Source organism: Xenopus tropicalis, chromosome 2, assembly GCF_000004195.4.
Source record: "Xenopus tropicalis strain Nigerian chromosome 2, UCB_Xtro_10.0, whole genome shotgun sequence".
In the NCBI taxonomy this organism is placed as follows: Eukaryota; Metazoa; Chordata; class Amphibia; order Anura; family Pipidae; genus Xenopus; species Xenopus tropicalis.
In genome coordinates this window covers 36955048-36979126 of record NC_030678.2, presented here as the reverse complement: position 1 = coordinate 36979126, position 24079 = coordinate 36955048, and the positions used below count along the sequence as shown (strand labels likewise).

General features: G+C 38.8%; 1 protein-coding gene across 4 annotated transcripts in view; it reads left to right on the top strand.

Moving 5' to 3' along the window:
* The window catches only part of sts (steroid sulfatase), a 106714-nt gene that overhangs the window by 18305 nt on the left and 64330 nt on the right, over positions 1-24079 (top strand). For 3 of the 4 annotated variants that reach the window (XM_002938968.5, XM_018091434.2, XM_031896684.1), the window contains 4 exons: positions 9212-9333; positions 13526-13648; positions 17973-18396; positions 22901-23037. In XM_002938968.5, the coding sequence (XP_002939014.2) occupies positions 9212-9333; positions 13526-13648; positions 17973-18396; positions 22901-23037 (806 nt within the window). The remainder of the gene's footprint in view (positions 1-9211; positions 9334-13525; positions 13649-17972; positions 18397-22900; positions 23038-24079) is intronic. The other variant, XM_031896683.1, reaches the window with a different exon arrangement.

Here is a 24079-nt window from a genome sequence, read left to right as displayed (position 1 = left end):
CGTTTGTCATATACCCATGAATGAGGTGTCAAACTGTGCGGCTTATTCGGGAATGGGGTGCTATGACTTATCTAGGGGGTGGGTGGTTAATTGCCCCAACAGGGGGCAATTAACCACCGTTTGTCGTAGACCCATGAATGAGGTGTCAAACCGTGCGGCTTATTCAGGAATAGTGTGCTATGACTTTTCTGAGGGGTGGGCAGTTAATTGTCCCAGCAGGGGGCAATTATCCGCCCATAGACTTAACATTGAGACTAACTTTGACTGAGTCCCACACCATTTGTCGTAGACCCATGAATGAGGTGTCAAACTGTGCGGCTTATTCGGGAATGGGGTGCTATGACTTTTCTAGGGGGTGGGAGGTTAATTGCCCCAGCAGGGGGCAATTAACCACCATTTGTCATATACCCATGAATGAGGTGTCAAACTGTGCGGCTTATTCGGGAATAGGGTGCTATGACTTTTCTAGGGGGTGGGCGGTTAATTGCCCCAGCAGGGGGCAATTAACCACCGTTTGTCGTAGACCCATGTTGTGCAAAACTATAAGTTCCATGCAGGATGCTGCTGCTTTGCAGAGCGATTTGACAAAATTGGAAAACTGGGCAGCAAACTGGAAAATGAGGTTCAATGTTGACAAGTGCAAAGTTATGCACTTTGGTAGGAATAATATAAACGCGAACTATCTACTGAATGGTAGTGTGTTGGGGGCATCCTTAATGGAGAAGGATCTAGGGGTTTTTGTAGATCACAAGTTGTCTAATTCCAGGCAGTGTCATTCTGTGGCTACTACAGCAAATAAAGTGCTGTCTTGTATAAAAAAGGGCATTGACTCAAGGGATGAGGACATATTTTTGCCGCTTTATAGGTCCCTGGTAAGGCCTCACCTTGAGTATGCAGTGCAGTTTTGGGCTCCAGTCCTTAAGAAGGATATTAATGAGCTGGAGAGAGTGCAGAGACGTGCAACTAAACTGGTAAAGGGGATGGAAGATTTAAGCTATGAGGTTAGACTGTCGAGGTTGGGGTTGTTTTCTCTGGAAAAGAGGCGCTTGCGAGGGGACATGATTACTCTGTACAAGTACATTAGAGGGGATTATAGGCAGTTGGGGGATGTTCTTTTTTCCCATAAAAACAATCAGCGCACCAGAGGTCACCCCTATAGATTAGAGGAACGGAGCTTCCATTTGAAGCAGCGTAGGTGGTTTTTCACGGTGAGGGCAGTGAGGCTGTGGAATGCCCTTCCTAGTGATGTGGTAATGGCAGACTCTGTTAATGCCTTTAAGAGGGGCCTGGATGAGTTTTTGAACAAGCAGAATATCCAAGGCTATTGTGATACTAATATCTACAGTTAGTATTACTGGTTGTATATATATAGTTTATGTATGTGAGTGTATAGATTGGTTAGTATAGGTTGTGTGCTGGGTTTACTCAGATGGGTTGAACTTGATGGACAATGGTCTTTTTTCAACCCTATGTAACTATGTAACTATGTAACCCATGAATGAGGTGTCAAACTGTGTGGCTTATTCGGGAATAGGGTGGTATGACTTTTCTGAGTGGTGGGCAGTTAATTGCCCCAGCAGGGGGCAATTAACCACCGTTTGTCATAGACCCATGAATGAGGTGTCAAACTGTGCGGCTTATTCGGGAATAGGGTGCTATGACTTTTCTGAGGGGTGGGCAGTTAATTGCCCCAGCAGGGGGTAATTATCCGCCCATAGACTTAACATTGAGACCAACTTTGACGAGTTTTGCCACGGCAAGCACCACTCACATTTTCTTCAGGAAATGTACCTATCTAGTTATTATTATTACCGTGGCAAAACTCGTGCCCCTGCTGGGGCAATTAACCGCCCACCCCTCAGAAAAGTCATAGCACCCCATTCCCGAAAAATTCGCACGGTTTGAAACCTCATTCATGGGTCTACGACAAACGGTGCGGGACTCAGTCAAAGTTGGTCTCAATGTTAAGTCTATGGGCGGTTTGACAGTAAGTGCCCAGCTGGTATATAATACAGGAGATATCCTCTGAGCGCTGTTACCCCCTGCTGGTATATGTGCCACACCTCTCACAACTCTGGTCATGCCCATTCCCACACCTTGTGTCTCAACCCTTTCTCCTTGTAGACTGTAAGCTCTTTTGGGCAGAACCCTCTTCACCTCTTGTATCGGTTATTGATTGCTTTATTTGTTACTCTGTATGTCCAATGTATGAAACCCACTTATTGTACAGCGCTGCGGAATATGTTGGCGCTTTATAAATAAATGTTAATAATAATAATAACTAGAGAGATACATTTCCTGAAGAAAATGTGAGTGGTGCTTGCCGTGGCAAAACTCGTGCACCTGCTGGGGCAATTAACCGCCCACCCCTCAGAAAAGTCATAGCACCCCATTCCTGAAAAAGCCGCACGGTTTGAAACCTCATTCATGGGTCTACGACAAATGGTGCGGGACTCAGTCAAAGTTGGTCTCAATGTTAAGTCTATGGGCAGATAATTGCCCCCTGCTGGGGCAATTAACTGCCCACCCCTCAGAAAAGTCATAGCACCCTATTCCCGAATAAGCCGCACAGTTTGACACCTCATTCATGGGTCTACGACAAACGGTGGTTAATTGCCCCCTGCTGGGGCAATTAACTGCCCACCCCTCACAAAAGTCATAGAACCCTATTCCCGAATAGGCCGCACAGTTTGACACCTCATTCATGGGTCTACGACAAACGGAGGTTAATTGCCCCCTGTTGGGGCAATTAACCGCCCACCCCCTAGAAAAGTCATATCACCCCATTCCTGAATAAGCTGCACGGTTTGACACCTCATTCATGGGTATACGAAAAACGGTGCGGGACTCAGTCAAAGTTGGTCTCAATGTTAAGTCTATGGGCGGATAATTGCCCCCTGCTGGGGCAATTAACTGCCCACCCCTCAGAAAAGTCATAGCACCCTATTCCCGAATAAGCCGCACAGTTTTACACCTCATTCATGGGTCTACGACAAATGGTGCGGGACTCAGTCAAAGTTAGTCTCAATGTTAAGTCTATGGGCGGATAATTGCCCCCTGCTGGGGCAATTAACTGCCCACCCCTCAGAAAAGTCATAGCACCCTATTCCTGAATAAGCCGCACAGTTTGACACCTCATTCATGGGTCTACGACAAACGGTGGTTAATTGCCCCCTGCTGGGGCAATTAACTGCCCACCCCTCACAAAAGTCATAGCACCCTATTCCCCAATAAGCCGCACAGTTTGACACCTCATTCATGGGTCTACGACAAATGGTGGTTAATTGCCCCCTGTTGGGGCAGAAAAGTTGGGGCAATTAACCGCCCACCCCCTAGAAAAGTCATACCACCCCATTCCCGAATAAGCCGCACAGTTTGACACCTCATTCATGGGTCTACGAAAAACGGTGCGGGACTTAGTCAAAGTTAATTGCTGCCCCCTGCTGGGGCAATTAACCTCCCACCCCTCAGAAAAGTCATAGCACCCTATTCCCGAATAAGCCGCACAGTTTGACACCTCATTCATGGGTCTACGACAAACGGTGGTTAATTGCCCCCTGCTGGGGCAATTAACCGCCCACCCCTCAGAAAAGGCATAGCACCCCATTTCCGAATAAGCCACACAGTTTTACACCTCATTCATGGGTCTACGACAAACGGTGGTTAATTGCCCCCTGCTGGGGCAACTAACTGTCCACCCCTCACAAAAGTCATAGCACCCTATTCCTGAATAAGCCGCACGGTTTGACACCTCATTCATGGGTCTACAACAAACGGTGGTTAATTGCCCCCTGCTGGGGCAATTAACCGCCTACCCCTCAGAAAAGGCATAGCACCCCATTCCCGAATAAGCTGCATGGTTTGACACCTCATTCATGGGTCTACGAAAAACGGTGCGGGACTCAGTCAAAGTTGGTCTCAATGTTAAGTCTATGGGCGGATAATTGCCCCCTGCTGGGGCAATTAACCGCCCACCCCTCAGAAAAGTCATAGCACCCCACTCCCGAATAAGCCGCACGGTTTGACACCTCATTCATGGGTCTACGACAAACTAGTTATTTGCCAAAATCCCCATCATAAGTCAATGGGGCAAATTTGGGGACCTCTCTTGCCCCGGGGGTAAAACTTATACCCTTGTATTAATTCCCCCCAGAGAATGTTGATAAATGGAGGATTCATCCCCCCCTACTATAACAGCCCCCCTAGTTATATAGGGCTTGGGGCAAGCAGCAGGCTCTAACCCTGAGTGTTTCAGTCAGTCGGTTAGGATACACCAACCGCCAATATGCAGAAGACAAGATTACGAAGAAACATGTTACAAGTGGGAGGAGGAAGGATAGCGAAGTGGTAGAGCGCACGCCCTTACATCGCCGTGTGTGGAGTTCAATTCCTGCCCTGTTGGGTTTGGAGTTCGATTCCTACCCCGTAAGGTTTGGAGTTCGAGTCCCGCCCTGGCTGCTGAGCTTCCTTGGGTCTCAAAGCTGATGCCTTAGGTAGGGCATGTATCAGAAATGGTATCAGCATTGAGCCCCATTGATAGAGGCAGACGCACCAAGGGAATTGAACTATGAAGGACCATTGATGGCCACAGGCGCGTCCTGGCCTCCTCCTTTTTGTATTTTCAAGGGCAGCTCATGATTTATGATGCCAGCTATTAACCCTTTTACTGCCAGCTGTTTTGGTCAAAGCGGAACTTGTATTGCCAGACAGTTTTTGAACATTTTGCACTGTTTCACTTTAGGGGCCTTTCCTCGGGGGGACTTTTAGTTTACCCGGGAAATTAATATATCATTTTTTTCAGAACAACCTAAGCTTTCAAAATATGGTAGAATTTTTGTGTAATTCCAATTCTGTAACAAGATATAGGCTTCTAAATGTCTAAAAATGCAAAAAAAATTTTTCCATAATATAAACACACATACTAGAAACAAAAATTATTTTATGCACGAATATACAACTGATTTGGAAAGTCCCATGTCTCCTGAACGTGCCAATACCAAATATATATAGTTTTATGGAGATTTCTCAAAAACTCCTAGCAGTTCATTACCAAATTTCCAAAGCACTGCTCCAGAAAGCGGCATACCTTCGATTTCAAGGACAAAATTTCCACTAACAGAAGGTTTATCCCAGAAAATTGTACATTTTTGGAAAGAACAGATTCTGGGGAATACAGAATAGGCACAACTGTCTGTCTACTCCAACTAAGTCACAATGCTTTCCTAAAGTTATTGGTTTTTATCAAAATTTGTGATTTTTTTAAAAATTGCTTCAAAACTTCCAGTCTATAGTATCTTATCTCCTACAGGTCATAAAGTAACCAAATAAAATACCCTAAATATGAACGCCAGGGGTCCACTGAACAGTTTGATGCCCAATATGTATAGGTTTAGCTAAGTATGTGGCATGTAGGGGCCCAATGGGAACATACCCCCATATGATGTATCATTTCAGCTCCTGCAAAATCAACATATTTACATCCTTTATGTGGGATAATGGTACAAAAAAAGTACACTCACCCCAGAAAGCCATATATTTTTGGAAAGTACACATCCCCCCGAATCTATAATGGGTAAACATTTCTTTTTGCTCCAAAGTACCAAGCTGTAAAGCTTTCCTAAGTTTGCAGATTTATATGACATTTAGAAAATCGCATAAAAATTTTGCAATTTGCTGCATTTATCTCTCACAATTTCTTGATAAAGATCAGATAAAGGCAAATCACCCCAAATAGGAACACCAGAGGCCTACTGAACAGTTTGATGCCCAATATGCATAGATATACCAAAGTCTGCGGTATGTACTGACCCCGAAATGAAAATAGCGCATAAGGATTTCTCGCCTGCCAGCTCAGCTTTTGCACACAGAGCCCCCTGTCAGTGTATTATGTGCCGAAACTTCCCCTAAGTATACACAGACCCCCACAAAACCATATATTTTTGGAAAGTACACATTCTGACAAATCCAACAAGGGTAAAGAGTCCTTTCTACACCAAAGTACCAATCTGCAAAGCTTTCCGAAATTTATTGGTTTTTATGACATTTCAGAAAATCGCCTAAAAATGTTGCAATTTGCCGCATTTATCTCACACAATTTCTTGCGTACAAAGGCAAGTCACCCCAAATAGGAACACCAGAGGCCTACAGAACAGTTTGATGCCCAATATGCATAGATATACCAAAGTCTGCGGTGTGTACTGACCCCAAAATGAAAATAGCGCATAAGGATTTCTCGCCTGCCAACTCAGCTTTTGCACACAGAGCCCCCTGACAGCGTATTATGTGCAGTAACCTCCCCCCCTAACTATACAGAGAGCCCCAGGAAACCATATATTTTTGGAAAGTACACATTCTGATGAATTCAAAATAGGCAAAGTTATTTTTGTACACCAAAGTTACACCTGGCAAAGCTACGCTAAAAACAGATTAGGAACACTTATACAGGGATAAAATGCGTGTGCAAACGCAATGCAACTGTGCAAATCAGTGAAACAACAAAATAAGTCACATGACAGTGTAATTAGTGGTCAGAATATCTGATCCAATAGTCACGCTGTCAAAATAAACAGTTTTTGGGTAAAAGAAACTAAAAACAAAGTGGCAAAATGGAAAAAAAAACAAAAGAAAACAAAAAAAACCCAAAGTGTTTGTGTATACATGTGTGTACATGTGTAAAAGTTGTGTTATAGTGTGTAAGTGTGTATATGAGTGTAAATAAGTGTATAAAAGTGTGAAAAATGAAAAAAAACTGCTAAAATGTGTGCTGTAAGTGTGTGTAAATGTATGTAAGTGTGTATAAATGAATGTAAGTGTGTGTGTAAGTGTGTAAATGAAAAAAAAAAAAGTTCTTACCTGTCCTGAAGACCCGATCGCCTCCTCTTCAGTGGGCCGGCCAGCAGGGGGGAAAGAGGAAGCAGCTGCAGCCGCCGCCGCTGCAGAGAGCTGCGCACAAATGCCAACGACGTATGGGACACGTCGTTGGCATTTCAGCCCTTTTACTGCCACGACGTATGCCATATGTCGTTGGCAGTAAAAGAGTTAAAACACTAGTGCACTTGGTCTGTCTGATGCTGCCATTCCAACCATGGAAAATCGGGGTGTTTTGTAATGTGGGTGTGGTCAGAGGGGCGTGGTCAAAAATATTGCATCACTTAGCGCGGCATATACTTTTGTCCCTCTTTTTAATTTTTAAATGTTGAGGGGTATGGTATGGTGCAGTGTTGGGTGTCAGTGTTGCCTACAGGGCTTAAGAAACTCACTGGGTTCAGTACAGATAGGTTGTCCCAAGTTGTGGAAAGATATATTTCTTAACTATTGATAATGTCTGCTTTATTTATTATTTATACTTGTCCAAAGCTGCTGTCACTGCCTGTGGCCTTAACCTTAATAACTATAAATGAAAAACATGGCTGTAATAATCTCTTATGTATTAAAAGGGATATTGGAGGCATTATGTGATAAAGGTACAAAGCTGCAGGCCTCGTATATTATAAGGGATAATGTACCCCCTACTGTAAATGATAAGGATATTAGCAGTCACTGAGGGGCTCTGTGACCATATAAAGGCACAAGGCTGCAGGCTGAGTTATACAGGGAACTCTGAGTATCACTCATGTATGATAAGGGATAATGTACCCCCTACTGTAAATGATAAGGATATTAGCAGTCACTGAGGGGCTCTGTGACCATATAAAGGCACAAGGCTGCAGGCTGAGTTATACAGGGAACTCTGAGCATCACTCATGTATGATAAGGGATAATGTACCCCCTACTGTAAATGATAAGGATATTAGAAGTCACTGAGGGGTTCTGTGCCCATATAAAGGCACAAGGCTGCAGGCTGAGTTATACAGGGAACTCTGAGCATCACTCATGTATTATAAGGGATAATGTACCCCCTACTGTAAATGATAAGGATTTTAGAAGTCACTGAGGGGTTCTGTGCCCATATAAAGCACAAGGCTGCAGACTGAGTTATACAAATGGCCCTCTCTCAAAACCATCCTAACCACAAAAAAAACCCAGTATAAAATACAGGTACTATTTTAGTATTACAGAGAAAAGGGAATCATTTAAGCATGAAATAAACCCAATAGGCCTGTTCTGCCCCCAATAAGGGGTAATTATATCTTAGTTGGGATCAAGTACAGGTACTGTTTTATTATTACAGAGAAAAGGGAATCATTTAACCATGAAATAAACCCAATAGGGCTGTTCTGCCCCCAATAAGGGGTAATTATATCTTAGTTGGGATCAAGTACAGGTACTGTTTTATTATTACAGAGAAAAGGGAACTTATTTATTGTCTGGGCCCATTCTTTGCAGGGATCTGGGAACTCTAATAGTTAAATGATTGAGGAAAACAAAATTGCATAATGTGAAAAGAGGAGGGAAAAATGCCAAACTACAGTATTAAAAATATATGATTATGCGCCTGATATACGTTGTACCAACTGGATTTGCCCAGAAACAGCCCAGTGTGTAATTACCCACAGGAGAGACTAGTGCTCTATTTGCTTTTACCAGGGGGTAATCTTAATCCCTCTTAGCACTTCCCACATTCCAGATAAAAGATAAGGCTGGAGAAGTCTGGTGTCAAAATGGACCCCCTACTGTGCACGTTCATGTTACTTTCCAGGCACCACCCGCTGTCTGAAAACAGAATAATAGCCTAAGAAGGCTTTTTTTTCCCCTGACACAGCAGGGAGATGGCACGAGATAACACAACAGGATAGCCTGTGTTATCTTGTAACTAGTTAAGTTTTGGGAAAACCTGCGCTTCATCTGTATATATAATATATATATATATATATATATATATAAATGTATATAGTCCCAGAAAGTACAGCACTCAACAGGTCTTATGCAAGCAAAAATACGGTTGTTGTTTTTTTTTCATGGGACAATTACATTATTTGTTACTAGCATCCAGGCAGACAATATATTTTTTAGTGTGAGTGCTTCCTACTTTGGGACTATATATATATTATTTAATAAAACTGGTTATACATGTATAAAATGATAAAAATTAACCGAAACTATTTAAAATAAGGACATTTGTGGATCATAGTGTCTCTGTAATGAAAACAACTATTGACAGCCTTACCCGGGGCAAGCATGAATTTAATTCCAACCTTGTATGTAGCAGTTACATTTATGTGGGTGACTGGGCTTAATAGCTTCTCGATAATTTTAATGCAATGTTTTTCAGAACACCTAATATTGACAGATTAGCAAAAGAGGGGGTGATGTTCACTCAGCATTTAGCAGCTTCCCCACTTTGCACTCCGAGTCGTGCAGCATTCATGACTGGCAGATATGCAATTAGATCAGGTAGGAAAAGACCCCCTCAATGTGCTTTTCCTTTTTCAAATGTGCATTTCCTTGTTTGTATTAGAAGTATGTCCTCCCTCTAGGTACAGCACCAAACGGCAAATGAATGTGATATATTAAGAACGACTTGTCTGCTTGTGATGTGTCTTTTATAACAATCAATACTGAATACTTTATATTCTAAGTACAGATTCATGCGGAAGATGAGGTCTTCCATCTCCTTTAGTTTATTGCACAATACAGCCAAGCTATAAAGACTTGCCTTGTATTCTGTATACCAGCACACCCAAGCAAAATTGCATTCACATTTAAATATATTTTTATTTTGAGGGTTTTCTTGGAGTGCTAATTTGACCAAATAAATAAATATTCAAACTATTAGTGCAGATCCCCTAAATATACTGATTGCTGCAAAAAAAATCACTTTGAATGGGCACAAAGATGGATTTGAAATTATGCCTATTATTAGACAATATATAAGGTACACCTACGTCGGTGCATAAGGCAAAAAAACACAGCATACTCCTGTGTATTTGATTTGAACAAGCTTAGAAAACCTGTCTGAGATATTCTGTGAAATTATTTTGGATAGCCAGCACTCCTGTAATTGTATGGCATTATGTTTAGGGTAGTCCAAATATTTTCGTTAATTTGCGCAACTTTTCCGTACTTTGCATCAGTTTGTGCCACAAAATCGTATTTTTTGCAACAAGTACGAAAGTTTTGGAATTCATTCAAGCTTCAGTATTGTGACTTTCCTTGGGCCAGGTTGGAGCTGCAGAGTGCCATTGAGCCCTATGGGAGACTTTCCTTGGGCCAGGTTGGAGCTGCAGAATGCCATTGAGCCCTATGGGAGACTTTCCTTGGGCCGGGTTGGAGCTGCAGAGTGCCATTGAGCCCTATGGGAGACTTTCCTTGGGCCGGGTTGGAGCTGCAGAGTGCCATTGAGCCCTATGGGAGACTTTCCTTGGGCCAGGTTGGAGCTGCAGAGTGCCATTGAGCCCTATGGGAGACTTTCCTTGGGCCAGGTTGGAGCTGCAGAGTGCCATTGAGTCCTATGGGAGGCTTCCAAAAACATGCACAGAAGTTTCAAAGTCAGAAATTTTTTGTGCCTTTTAAGATATTTTCATGTGACCACGATCTGAAATTTTCGTACTTTAAGCGCACATCAGAAAATATCGGATTTAATCCGAATTTTTCTACCGTGCTTTTTAATGTCCGAAATTCGGACTTTGATAAATGTGCCCCATAGTGTATGTAGTTGTCTTTGTATGCATGCTGGTCCTTTTAGCAAAACTGGAATAATATTGGAGAGAACCGTCTCATGGCACTCTTGTAAGGGACCAATTTACTAAAATGCTAATGTTTCTCATTTTTATATTTTTTTTAATTTGAGTAAACTCATTTCCACGAATGTCTGACATTTACTTAGAAATCCGAATCAAAGTCAAAACTCCAAAACCTCTACAAGGCAAAAGAAGGATCTTTCAGAAAGGGAAGGGATATCTGCCATTGACTTCTACATGATCTCGGCAAGTTTTAGCTGGTGAATTGTCGGATTCAGATTTTTAGCCTTTTGGACACATAGTGAATCTCGAAAAAGTTGTAACTTTTAGTGCTAAAAATCAGAATCGGGAAAAAAAGCAAACAGTAAATGACCCCCTAAATGTTCATCAAGATGATCTAATCGGCACTTTTTCTTATTTCAGATGGATTATTATTGGCCCAGTAAAGTACTTTACAGTTGATTGATTTACCTGGAGGGGAGGGGCTCTTCAGATATCTTAGCGTGAATGTTCTTAGCCAATGACCCAGAACTTTTGCAATGTGTAGAATAACAATATAAGCAATGGTTCTCATGTGGATCTGGAAAGCCAATTTAAAATTCCATTAGTAAACCATGCACACATTCTACTATATTTTTCATAATTAAGCTGCACACACAAGAATATATTTATTTAGAAGAAGCAGCAAGACTATTTCCATACTTATTACAGTTATGAGATCTCTTATCAGGAAACCTGTTATACAGAAAGCTCTGAATTATGGGAAGGCCAGCTCCCATTTTAACCAAATAATCATAATTTTTAAAAATGATCCCCTTTCTCTTTGTAATAATAAGACAATATCTAGTACTTGATGGTATGCTGCATAAATCCATATTGGTGGCAAAAAACTTCTATTGGGTTTATTTAACTTTTAAATGATTTTTGGAAGGCTTAAAGATCCCTTGTCCAATAAAATACAAAGTCCCAAGCATTCTGGATAATAATATCTGTATTGAATAGAAACCTGAACAGAAATAAAACTATGTATGGAAAAATGTCAACATATGTAAATATTACTTAGGCAAATAGGTTATAATTTACCTTTCTGATTGATTTGTCCTATGTAAGTGGTGTTTCTTTTCTAAAACACATTTTATAGTTGCAAAATTATGTCTTTTTGTGTTTTATACATGAAGGTAGCATATTAAATGAGGTCCAGAATTCATGAATTTCACAAAAGTCGATTTGTTGTTATTGTGGGGGACATGTATACCTAGAGCACGCCTCTATAAGAAGTGATGTTTATTTAGTAAATTTTGGCTAGATGTTTCCCTATATCTAAAGAGAGCTTAAGATCCTTAACAGAATTATATTTTAGTAATCGGGAAGTCATGTGCTTCAGTAGTGAATGCTTCTCTTGGGACAGAGCCTGTTATATTTCCTCTTGATGGCAAAGAAACTTTGATAATTATAAGGATAAAAGACTTGGAATTCTCTTAGAGTTAGATTCATTACTCCCAGTGTCTTCTAAAAATAAAAGATATCTCTTCACTTCAGGCTATATAACAGAAGCTCTGTCAATTTTATGGGCCTGTGTTATATAAAATTTATTTGCAGGATTTATTATTATGATTTGAGGATTGTTTCCTGAGTAGATGTAGTGAGCTGTATTTCAGCCGTGATTCATCACTTGAAAAACAACAGAATCATTAGATGTATTCATATTCTTCTTTCAGAAGAAGAAATTTGTTTTAGAGCAAAAAAAAACCCCATGTCATATGAAAATAGGATTATAGATTTTATTTTTCAGTATTCTGGAAATGGTTAGTCTTAAATATTCAATCCCATTCTTTGTATACCACAAGAACATCTGAACACAAGAAACACTCTTTCTTAAACTGTTAAGCGTGTAGCGATTAATACCATCTCTAATAGGGTCGTGTAAGAGTTGTCTCCCCATTTATCTTTCCTACTCTTTATATCATGATCAGTTTGTTCAGCAAAACATATTATACATGAAAAATGAATCTTTTTGGACAATAAATTACCGAAAGATACACCTATTCCTTAAAATGTTGCTGCTAGCCACTGTTCAATTCTGTCGGTTGATACCCGTAGTTTAATATATTATACCGAGGTGAAACATACAACAATATAAATCCACATCCCTCTCTTCCTCAGTCTTTGTTTGCTAAAACATATGCTCTGTCACCGATTGAGAAAGTGGAATTTCAGAACACTCAATACTTGTGTCAAGAAGAACAATGTGCTAGAGCAAACCGCGTTTTGGGAGAAACGTTTGCTAAATAAAAAGTGATGCTGGTAAAACTTAGCAGTTCAATTGCTACTGTATTAATTCTGCATTACATACTACAGGGATCAGTGTTGCATAGAGAAGTCTACTGGCTTGGTTGCTTGAGAGTAGATATACTATCTATAGTCTTCACACCTGCCATAATGAGAGAGTGCATATCTTTAGGGAATTTACTGTAAAAGAGCAGGCGGCCCTGGAGACTTTCCATCATCATAGAATATACTATATTTTCTGCTACTTTTAATGAGGAAATATGTTCATTTTAACAATGTTAGAAGGTTTCTGCATTAATAGTTTGTATGTTCTTTTTCATTATTATTCTGGGCATTAAGTGCACCTTCATTACTGCACATAATAGTGTCTCTTCTAGCCTATTGGCTACAATGTGCAAAAAAAAAGCGACAAAATGCCTATTGATTGAAATAAAATAAAATACAGCGAGCTAATGCCCATTGACTAATATATTTTTCTCAAAATATTTCTAAATCTCATAACTCCTGTCCAAAGTGATTTTCTTAAGATCAGTTACTGTATTTTAGACTTCTAAATAAAAGCCATAGCACAATGAATGACTATTGGAACATTACATATGTGTTTTTCCTATATTTAGGCATGGCCTCTGAGTCCAGAATGGGAGTGTTTATATTTTCTGCATCATCTGGTGGACTGTCTACTGACGAATTAACATTTGCTACAGTTCTAAAGAAGGCTGGTTACTCTACAGCAATTATAGGTAGGATGATCTAAACACATAAATGTAAATACATGGTGATCCCATATATAACTTTAGGTAAATAAGCTGTAATGCTAAAACTCTAAACCCATTAACTACTATTCACTGTACAAAGTAATATATTTACTGTATATAGTATGTTTTGGAGTTTTTCAGATAAATAGACCAGATGCAGTTTTCAGATGTAAATTGCTTTTCCCCCACAATGCAATGCATTATCAGTGGGGAAGCCATCACTCATCATGGCAAGCCTGTTGTGCTTATAAGGCACACTCAGATGTAAAAAGGGTTGGTGAACCACACAAGCATTAAAAAAGTTCTTTGGAGATGCCAAATAAGGATTATGATTGGCTATTTAGTTGCCTCATGTGGACTGCAGGAGGCTCTGCTTGGGGTAAAACTGTTTCTGTGCTTCCAAAACTTGCCTTCAAGCCCCAAATGTAAAAATGGGCACCTATTTTGAGGCCATGGGGAGCAACATCAAAGGGGGTGGTGGGCAACATATTGCTCATTGCCCACTGTTTGGGGATCGTTGACTTAGACCATGTCCATTCAGAGTTCTCTAACATCAGTAACCACACTTGTACATAATTCATCTGAGCATACTGGGGGGCTTTGGCACTCAGTGCAACTATCCGGAAGTGCAAGGAGTATGTTTGGATGCCTTTAACAAATACTATCAATACACATGCAATTGAATGTCCTGGTTAGCAAACCACACTTGCACTCTGAATTGAGCCTTCTGAAAACATAAATGGTTGTTCAGAGGGTGGTTGTCACTTCTGGCTTGCAGTGCACATAGTGTTTTTTAAAGCGCAATTCACTTGCCACAAGTCTCTTGTGGCTATTGACAAAATAGGGGGAACCATGGACCAAGGTAGCAGTAACTCCAGGGTTCCCTAGCATCAATGAAAACTCTAAAGCAGACTGGGATGGCCTGAATGGTGCTTAGCCAAACCATGTGGAAATGCAAGCAAGTATATTTAAGGAATAGCTTCAGTAAGTATACAACTTTGCAGTTGTATTCATAAATAAGACTTCTGGAAACATGGTCATTTTAGAAAGTGGTTTTCCATTTCATAAATGGAATGATTTTAGGGTGACTTATTTAAAGGGACAATATACATCCCTTTTCAACATGAGCTCAATCAATAGGGCTTGTTTTAGCAAAGAAATATCAATTGTTTTTGTTTATTGGCACACAAAAAAAATTGTTCCAGTTTCACTTTAGCACCTCCTGGGCCCACAGAGCACAGAGGAAGTTAATAAAACTAATTACCTGTCCACTAATTACCTGTCCATTGTCTAAGCAGCAGCATTTGATTAGCTCATTTTTAGAGAAGGGAGATATTCTTTTGTCCAAAGGTAGATGGGGAGCTCTGAACAAATTGCCCTGTTTATAAAGTAAGGTGGATGGGAAGTTCAGGAAAGAACCCAACTATCAAACTTGTAATATGGCAAAAAACTTGTTTTTTTTTAAAGAAAAAAATAATAGGCAAAATACATTTTCAATGCAAGATGTTTAGGTGTATACTGTGCCTTTAATGTATTTATATGGTTTTCCACATAATCAATATGAAGCTAATTTACTAACGCAGGAAATAAATTGCATCAGTGCAGTTACCAGTAATTAGTTTTATCAGTCTTCTGCTGGCCAAACATGAATTTCTCAAAGCACTTCCCATTATAGATAAAGAGAATTGTCGCGTTTGCCCACATGTTTCGGGCAATAGCTGCTCACTTGTGATGTGATACCAGTAGTTTCCATTTATCTTATTAGGACTGTGGCATTTTGACACCGCATTTTGTCCTAAAAATATAATATAATGAGAACCTGCTATGAGTGTCATTGTCTTCTGTTGTGATCAGACTTCTATTTCTGCTTTACGTGCTTTTAAATTTACTCTTTTGTGGGGAGTGGTTTGGCATCAATGTAAAAATGTAAACCTCAGCTAAGAGTTATGCTGCTATGGGCATTTACAGTCTTTGTAGTACACTAAGTCACAAACAATACCTGGAAGGCATTTTTACTGATAAAACTGATCTCTCAAAGTGAAACATTTCATAGGATTATTGGATGCCTTATTGATGGAATTATTGTATTATTTATTTTTTTGCAGAAAGGAAAACTAAGCTACTGAAATGTAACTGTTGTCCCTCTGCTCTTTTCTTTAGGGGAATATGCTCTCCAGGGCATTTGCACAATTGTTTGATGTGAAAGGATGATGGATAGCAGTTGAGATTGGGAAAGTGTTCACTTGTTCTACCACAGTTCTTAAAATGTTTTATCTGAAGTATTAGAAGGTAGAAATGTGTGGCATTACCCCTTTCACATCTAATGATGAATGGGGCTCTCAAGATGTAACCCCCAAGATTACTCATGATGAATTCCACGTTTCAGCACTCCTGTTATATTGCTCAGTGAGCTATTTGCCAATGCAACAGGACAGGAAAAGAACTGATTTTTTTCTACAATTTTTTCCTTTTTTTAAAAAAAAAATGACATTACAAAAAAAATGTTTGCATGTAGATCCCTACAATTAATTCTAAGGATACATATGATGTTGGCCCTCAAGTAGTGAATGTTTATAAAGAGTTATAGTAACAGGTTTGGCAGTATTTGAACTCTAAATCCCCTTCCTATATATACCATATATTTAATGTGCCTGGTAGTATTTTTATGATGTGCTTAAACTAAGGATTTTTTTTTACCATTTAAAATACCAACAAAGCAAAGTCTTCCAAGTCTTCATGTAGGGTTAAGAGCAGACTGAAGGTTTCTTTTTGGTATTACCCACCCTGTGTGTGTGGTTAGTTGGGGTAAAGAAAAAAGTTTTAATGTGTGGTGTTTCTACCAAACCCTTATCTTTGCAGTTATCAATTGTGGCAGGATTGCCAAAATGAATTTTGAGGTACAATTTCTAAATCGCACAACTAAATTGCTTACACTATTAACTAATTGCCAAGGTGATGAGAGGATGGATCGTAGATTAAACACTGATTTCCTAAAATCTACATTTTATAACCTGAGGTGGTCCCTACCATACCTATAGAGTTAAACAAAGGCTTGAAAAAAAAGACCAATTTAAAATAAGACATTGAAATATAACAGAGCATATTTTTTTGTTTGGAAAAAGAGAATAAAGTTAATTGGGAAATTAGTGAAGGGAATCAGCCATGTGGTTTATGTATTCATTTCCTTGTCACTATCAGTTAGATTTCTGGTGTCAGTCTGTTAAGGCAGACTTAACATATAATTTTATTATACAAGTGACTTACTAAATAATCATGTCAAATTGAGATAGCTATACCAGTAAATGTTGACCTTAAACCACCATGTAGAGATGCTTTGTGTTTTACAACTACAGGGCAAGATGCACATTGTAATATAAGCATTAAGAAATGTGGGAGTAAAGGACACAGATCTGTTCCCTAATTGAAAAGGGATGTTTCTGTGCCCTTGCTTTGTGAGTCAGTCTTATATCAGCCATATATATTTGATAAAACTTAAATTCAGTTCTGGATTATATCAATAGAGCATATGACAGGTTTGTGATAAACAATGGCGGAATAGATTTCATTTCTCTCTGATGAGATTAGGGACTGATACCCAATGGCTCCAACAAGTCTGCCCCAGCCTGATTGGAAACAATAGGCAGATAATCCAGTTATCTTGGCACCTATAAATCTCCCCACTCCTGCATAGTAACAAAAGGGATTTGCTGGGAGGCTGGGCCAACGGGGTATAAAAAGAGCCCCAAAGAGAGCTTGGAAGTGAGTCTTCAGAGAGAGGGAACAACTGCACATTGGATCTACAACTTCACTACCCTTTGGCCCTTATTCACTTGGAGTTTTATTTGGACTTTGTATAGACTTTTGTGGGACTTCAGAACTGCGTTTAGTTATCCATAGAGGAATTTGTCGTTGGTTTCTACAAAATAAAAGGATAAACTGTCACGTGGTTTTGTCTGCAATATTCTGCCCTGCTTCATTGACATGACAGAGCATATTGTTAAAGAAATATAATTTTGTGTGTTTTAAATATGGGCTATTTAATGTTATATTGATAGACAGAGGCCTGCTATTGTTCAGGGGTATAGTTTCCCTTTACTAATACCTAACCAGATTAGTATCAATTCAAACAATTGTCCATTAATGGTTTACATTTTTGATGCTTTTTTAATGTTACTCAAAAAAAAAAGAAACATGAATGCCTCATATGTGCCTAATGGCTACAGGACTGTATGGCTACTTAATAGTTAATGTAATGAAATAAATAATCCGCAGATCTGTTATAACATTATTTGTCTTTATTTGCATGTAGGAAAATGGCACCTTGGACTGAACTGTGAAAAAAACGATGATTTTTGTCATCATCCTCTTAACCATGGATTTGATTATTTCTATGGGATTACAACTACAAACCTCAGGGACTGCATCCCCGGCCATGGAAGTGTATTTGTTGCAGGAGCTGCAGAATATATCAGGGCAATGTTTCAGATTTCATCTCTAGCACTGTTCACATTTGTTCTGATTTCCTGCACAGGACTAGTCGCCATTCCTTGGAAGCGCATTTTTTACATTGCTTCCTTTACCTCTGTTTTGTTGGGTGCTGTGATACTCTTTTTTTGGAATTTCCATTACTTGAATTGCTTTTTAATGAGAAACTATAAGATTATTCAGCAACCATTAGTGTTTGATAATTTTACACAGAGAATTACAAGAGAAGCTTTACATTTTATTAAGAGGTAAGTTCTTTCTTTTTTGTTGACACAAATGCATTTTTTCCCTCATTAAATGTTTGCCTGTCTGTTTCATCTCATTAAAATGTAAGGTGGTCATACAAGGAAAAGTAATGTTGGACAGTGAGTTCTGAAAGAATTGATACTACATTGCTATCTGTGATTCCTATTAACAGTTTGCAATATTATTGGAAATCACTTTGAATTACAGTCCGTTTAGAAAGAAGACTGCCAATGCTTCTCCTCAGCACATAGAATCTTTCTACTAGTGACGGAGGCTATTTCTCCCTCTTTGTTTCCCTACACTGGCCAACCAAGCAAAGACATTTGGTCTTTCCTGTGTCTGTCCAAATCTGACCAAAGCCATTCAGTCAGTATTATAAGTAAGTGAAACAGGGATTGATACAGCACTACTGCAGTCAGCACTGTATTCACGAGGGAAGCAGCAGGTCTCTGTGCACTGAATGGAGAGAGACCAGCAGCAGTAAAAAGCTGAACCCAGTGTGGAAAGTGCCAACTGCTGCCATTTTTCTGCTCTTGGCACAAGTCTTGGGGCTCATTTATCAACACAGGGCAAATTTTCCAGTGGGCAGTAACCAATAGCAACCAATTAGTGGTCAGCTTTTTTCAGCCAGCTGTAGGTAGAACAATGAATCCAGCAGTTCAAATGGTTGCTGTGGGTTATTGCCCGCTGGCACATTTGCCAAGTTTTCAAAACTAACCCTCTATTCTGTAAATAAACTGTAAGGTAGAAATGCTGTACATTATTTTTTGGGCTTCTTTACCATCCCAGGGCAACCACAGCCCTTTAGCAGGGAAGAGCTGTGCCTCCAAAATGCCCCAGTAGCTCTCCATTTTCTTTTCTGCTGATTCACTGCACATGCTCCATACTGTTTAGTTTAGAGACTTCCATCAGATTGCAGTTAACTTGCAAACCATTAGTATGTAGCAAGTTTGGTGTGACCCTCCAGGTGTAGTATAGTGTTACTGGGTGTTTTTGTGAATTGCAAGTGATCATATGCAGAATAGTGTGACAGATCTAATAAACACAAACCCAGCTACATACCCTGTGTATGTGGAATGTTTAATTGTAATTCCCAAGTAGAATACCTTTAACATTATGTTAGTCAGTTGGATCTAAAAGGGAAAAACCAATCATTCTAATATGACTGTGGCTCATAATTCAATATCAAATTATCTAGAAATGTCCAAAACCATTAACAGAATTACATGAACCACAAATACAGATCGACATAACATCATAATAAAAAACAAGTTAAAATTCATGTATTCCAAGAAGTACTGTTTCCCCCTACTGTAAAATACAAGGCTGTCACCTCAGAGTGTGAACCCATGAAACCAATGGCCTTGTTGGTTTATGTGGTTATGATACTCCTTGCTGAATTCTAATGCCTTGTGTTTTACAATAGGGCGTATATTATTATATCCTAATTTGATTGTGGTCAAAACACATAAGAAAGGCACAACACAAAGACATTCTGCTGAAGATTCACACAGTACAATGACCGCTGAAATTAAGTGAGCAATTTTCTCTGCTCGTTAATTGTAAATAGATTAGGTGGTTTTTTTTTCCTTTTTGCTGTCGCACGGGAAAAAAGAAATCAATATACTTTTTTTTTTCCATTGTTCCTTCTCTAAGTAATTCATAGTTTAAAAAAATGAAATCCCCTGCAATGCAGCTGCTTGAAATCTTTTCAGAGCTGAATTTTATGATTGGCAGGATAGTTATTGGTTATACTGCTTGTAATTACTGAAGCATGCTACATCCATTAATTTAGTCACTAGGAGTTTTACAATAATATAAAATGTGAATAGATAGTAATTAATGTACTTTAAATTTTAATGCATTTATTACTTAAGCCCTGCTAATAAATGGCCTAATTCATAGACAGTTCGGATTTTATAAAGGTCAGGAAATGCCATACTTAACCTTTAGAATTAACAAAGCATGTATCTTGCACTTTTCTATTTAAAAAGATACTTTTTCAAAGTCAAAGACCTTTATTTGGTTATAAGGAGCTATAAAACCATGGGTTGTGGACAGACATGATCAATTTACTGTTCAATAAGTAAATGAAATAGAATAATGACATTTGTGCCTAAACTGTGACAGTAGTTAATAAAAAAAAAGTGTCATTGCAAATCATTTGCATTTGTAGTACATAGAAAAAACTGTTTATGTGCATGCATACTTATTTACTGGAATATCTGACCAGATATTATACAATCTGCTCACATGTGAAAGCAGTTTGCATAGAGCTCTTGAATACACAGGAAGGTCACCTAAATGGGCCCAAAGTATCACTTGTGAATCCTATCTACTGTAGGCAGTTGGCTCTTACACTGGGTGGAGATTTTTAAAGACACATACCTGATTCCTTAGACTCAAAAGAAACCATGATTCATTATAAAAACAATTTCCAAGACCCTTTAGGCTCATTGTGTCTTTCAGCCAGGTTTGGACTGAGATTTAAAATAGGTCCTAGCATTCCAAGTTCACAGATGCCCAAATAGCTCTCCACAGAGCGTATAATTAGTGACATGCTTTTCCCTAAAGATTCCCAGTCTGGGCCTGTATGTATCTCCTCCAGTTGTGATGTGATGAATTCTGGGACTTGAAGTCCATGTGTTGTCAAGAGAATCTGTGCACCACCCACTATGGAAAGTAGAGGCTCTTTAACTCCCAAAATCTCTATTCAAAGTAAAAGGACTTCACAATGGCACAAATTGAGGGGTTGCATTACACTGTGAGCCTATGGAGGCTGAGGATCCCAGTGAGCACTCAGACAGTCTTTCATGGTTGCCTTGCAAAAAGCATTCTATGCAAAAAGCATATTTCTTTTTGGAAGTTCAGATAGTGATTATGCAACTTTTTTACATACCAACTGATTGAGCTCATGTCCCTAGGTCGAGATTTAAAGACAGTCAGAATTGTGAAATCAGTCATTCTTCAATTAATTTTCTTTTTTATTTCAACTGCAAGTATGGGATCTATTATCTCAAAACTTCTCAAACCAAAAATATCTAGAATATAACAGAAGCATTTTTGCAGATTTTGCTTTTTTGTAATAATAAGGCAGCACCTTGTACTCGATGTTAACGATACCAACATAAATCCATGCTGGTGGCAATATAATCCTGTAATGTTTTTTATTTATTTAGTAGCCTTAAATGGGAACTCTGGCATCTGAACCAGAATTTGTTAATGTGCCCCACACAACACAGAAACCCCTAATATACTTATCACTGTAACCTGTTTCTTCAAAAAGTATTAATAAATAACATTTTTATATGCTGAAATGCAACTGTTGAAAAGTTCTTCTCTTTCTGCATCATTTTAAATCCTGGCAGGGGAGGAGGGACAAAAACACTGATGTTACAAATAACTTCTCCACAGCTTACAGACAGCATGCAGGAACTACATAACTCACAATGCATTGCATTGTAATGCCACTTTCCTTATTGAGATCATGTGTGCAGGGGATTGTGGGATTTGGAGAATGCAGGCTGAAGGCAGGCTGAGGACAACTGACTACTGGTACATTTTATTTAAGTCTCAAAGTAGTCTGTCAGATCAACAGGGGGCTGGGCTTAGGTAACTGTTCCAAACCTTATTATTACATTAAAAATCATGAAAAGGCTGCATATTTTTTACCTGATGAATATTTAAAAGTTGCTTGAAATTACGTTTCATTTTTAAAAAGCTTTGTTTGGGTAGAGTTCCCCTTTAAGGAGCTGTTATTCAGAAAATCTCAGGTTACAAGTTTTCCTTAAAAGCAATCCATAATATGTTTATAAAATCTTTTTTAGAAATGTTTAATTGTTGTTGCTTTATATATCTTCGTGTTGTAACTAGGTTTGATCCCTCATGTCTATTTATAAATCATTTCTTAGCTTTGAAACTGGTGAAAAGCATTATTTCCTGTGGAAGACTAAAAAAAAATAGTTTTTGGCAAAATGAGTGAAAGGCAATTTGACATTTACCAACTTGTCAAAAATAAATTGCAAAGTCCAAAATGGTATAAAGGTGATAGGAATGATATTAACATGTTACTATTTCATTGTTGACAACTATTTCTCTTTCTATTTGTTAATAGAACAGTTTTCAACACTTCGTAAATTGGCAACTCTTTTTTGACAGGAAAATGTAAAAATGCATTGAAATAGCGTTATTTTCGTCATTTTATAAGCATTTTTGCTTAATTCAGTTTCAACTCTTCATGAATGGTATTCATTTTTTAATGCCTTTCGCTTTTTCTGTGCTAGGCAGCTACTGTGCTAGGCAATTCATGTGGCTCTGTCCCTAGTTACAGGATTTGACTGCAGTTTTCAGGTCCTTGGCACAATGCCTTTAGAAATATTTAGTATTTATTTTACATTATATTTAGTTTGAGCATGTGTATTTGCAAGTTTGGAAAAAATGTGTTTTTCTATGCTAATATGCTAATGAAAATGTGTAACCTTAAGTGTAACTTTATTTGTCTTACAGCAACAAAGATACACCATTTCTTCTATTTATGTCCTATGTTCAGGTCCATACAGCTCTATATGCTTCTCAGAATTTCAAAGGTAAAAGTAGTCATGGGATATATGGCGATGCAATTGAAGAAGTTGACTGGAGTGTAGGTAAGAAACTGTACAAGCAATATATAACATTATTCTTTACTTGCTGAAGGAAAGTTGTTTAAAGAAACCTTTTTGTCATTATTTCTCCTCCCAAAACAAAGGGGGAAATAAAAAAACAGTCCAAACTGGAAGGACAAGGAAAAATGTATTCACTGAGTGTGCATACCACATGGCCATTCTTCTTCTAATTCCCAGCAATCCCTTGCATAGCCTTAGCCTTGTGCATGCAAAGTATATGAAAATCAGCAATGATACTATAGTGTGCATGTACAAGGCCAAGCCTACAGCAGGGAATAAAAGTAAATGATGGTGTGCAACTTCCTTAGAAAGAATCTCAAAAGGTATTTGAGAAAAAAAAAAGAAAAAAAAATCATAGAAGAAAAATTAAAACTGAAGGTGTATGGGGAGAGAAAAAAGCACAAGGAAGATGTAAAAGTATTTGAGGGATGGAAAGGGAGAGGAAGTCAGATAGCACAACATGAAGGGGCTTAAAGGGGTTCTGCCTGATTTTTATGGTATAGTTAGTGTTTGTCCACGGTCTGTGCCCTGTTTGTTATACTGATTCATGTAGAGAAATCCCTAAATTATTGGGTATAGTATAGTTTTTCCTGATAAAATTCAGGACCGTACCGGCAGTGCTAATAGCCCATGGAAGCACTATTTGTTTAGGGTAGGTGAATCCTTTAGCAGTCAGGGAGCTGCTATCTTGTTCTGCTGACTAGCTACTGGGGGGGGGGGGAAGGGAGAGGTGATATCATTCCATCAGCAGTAAAGTGTGACTGAAGTTTATCAGAGCACAGGTCAAATGGCTTTGACTACCTTGGAAAGTAAGGGAATTGCTACCCCCAAGTGACTACCAAATGACAGGAAAGTTTTAGGTAGTGCTACTGAGGGCAGAGAAGTTGAATGACTAGCATGTTAATGATATAATCTAATGACCGATAAATATCAGGTGTTATACTCTATGGGCACCTAAAACACAGATCACACCACATAAGCCTACCTTGTTTACCTGTTTGTTAAATGAACACTAAATATTTAA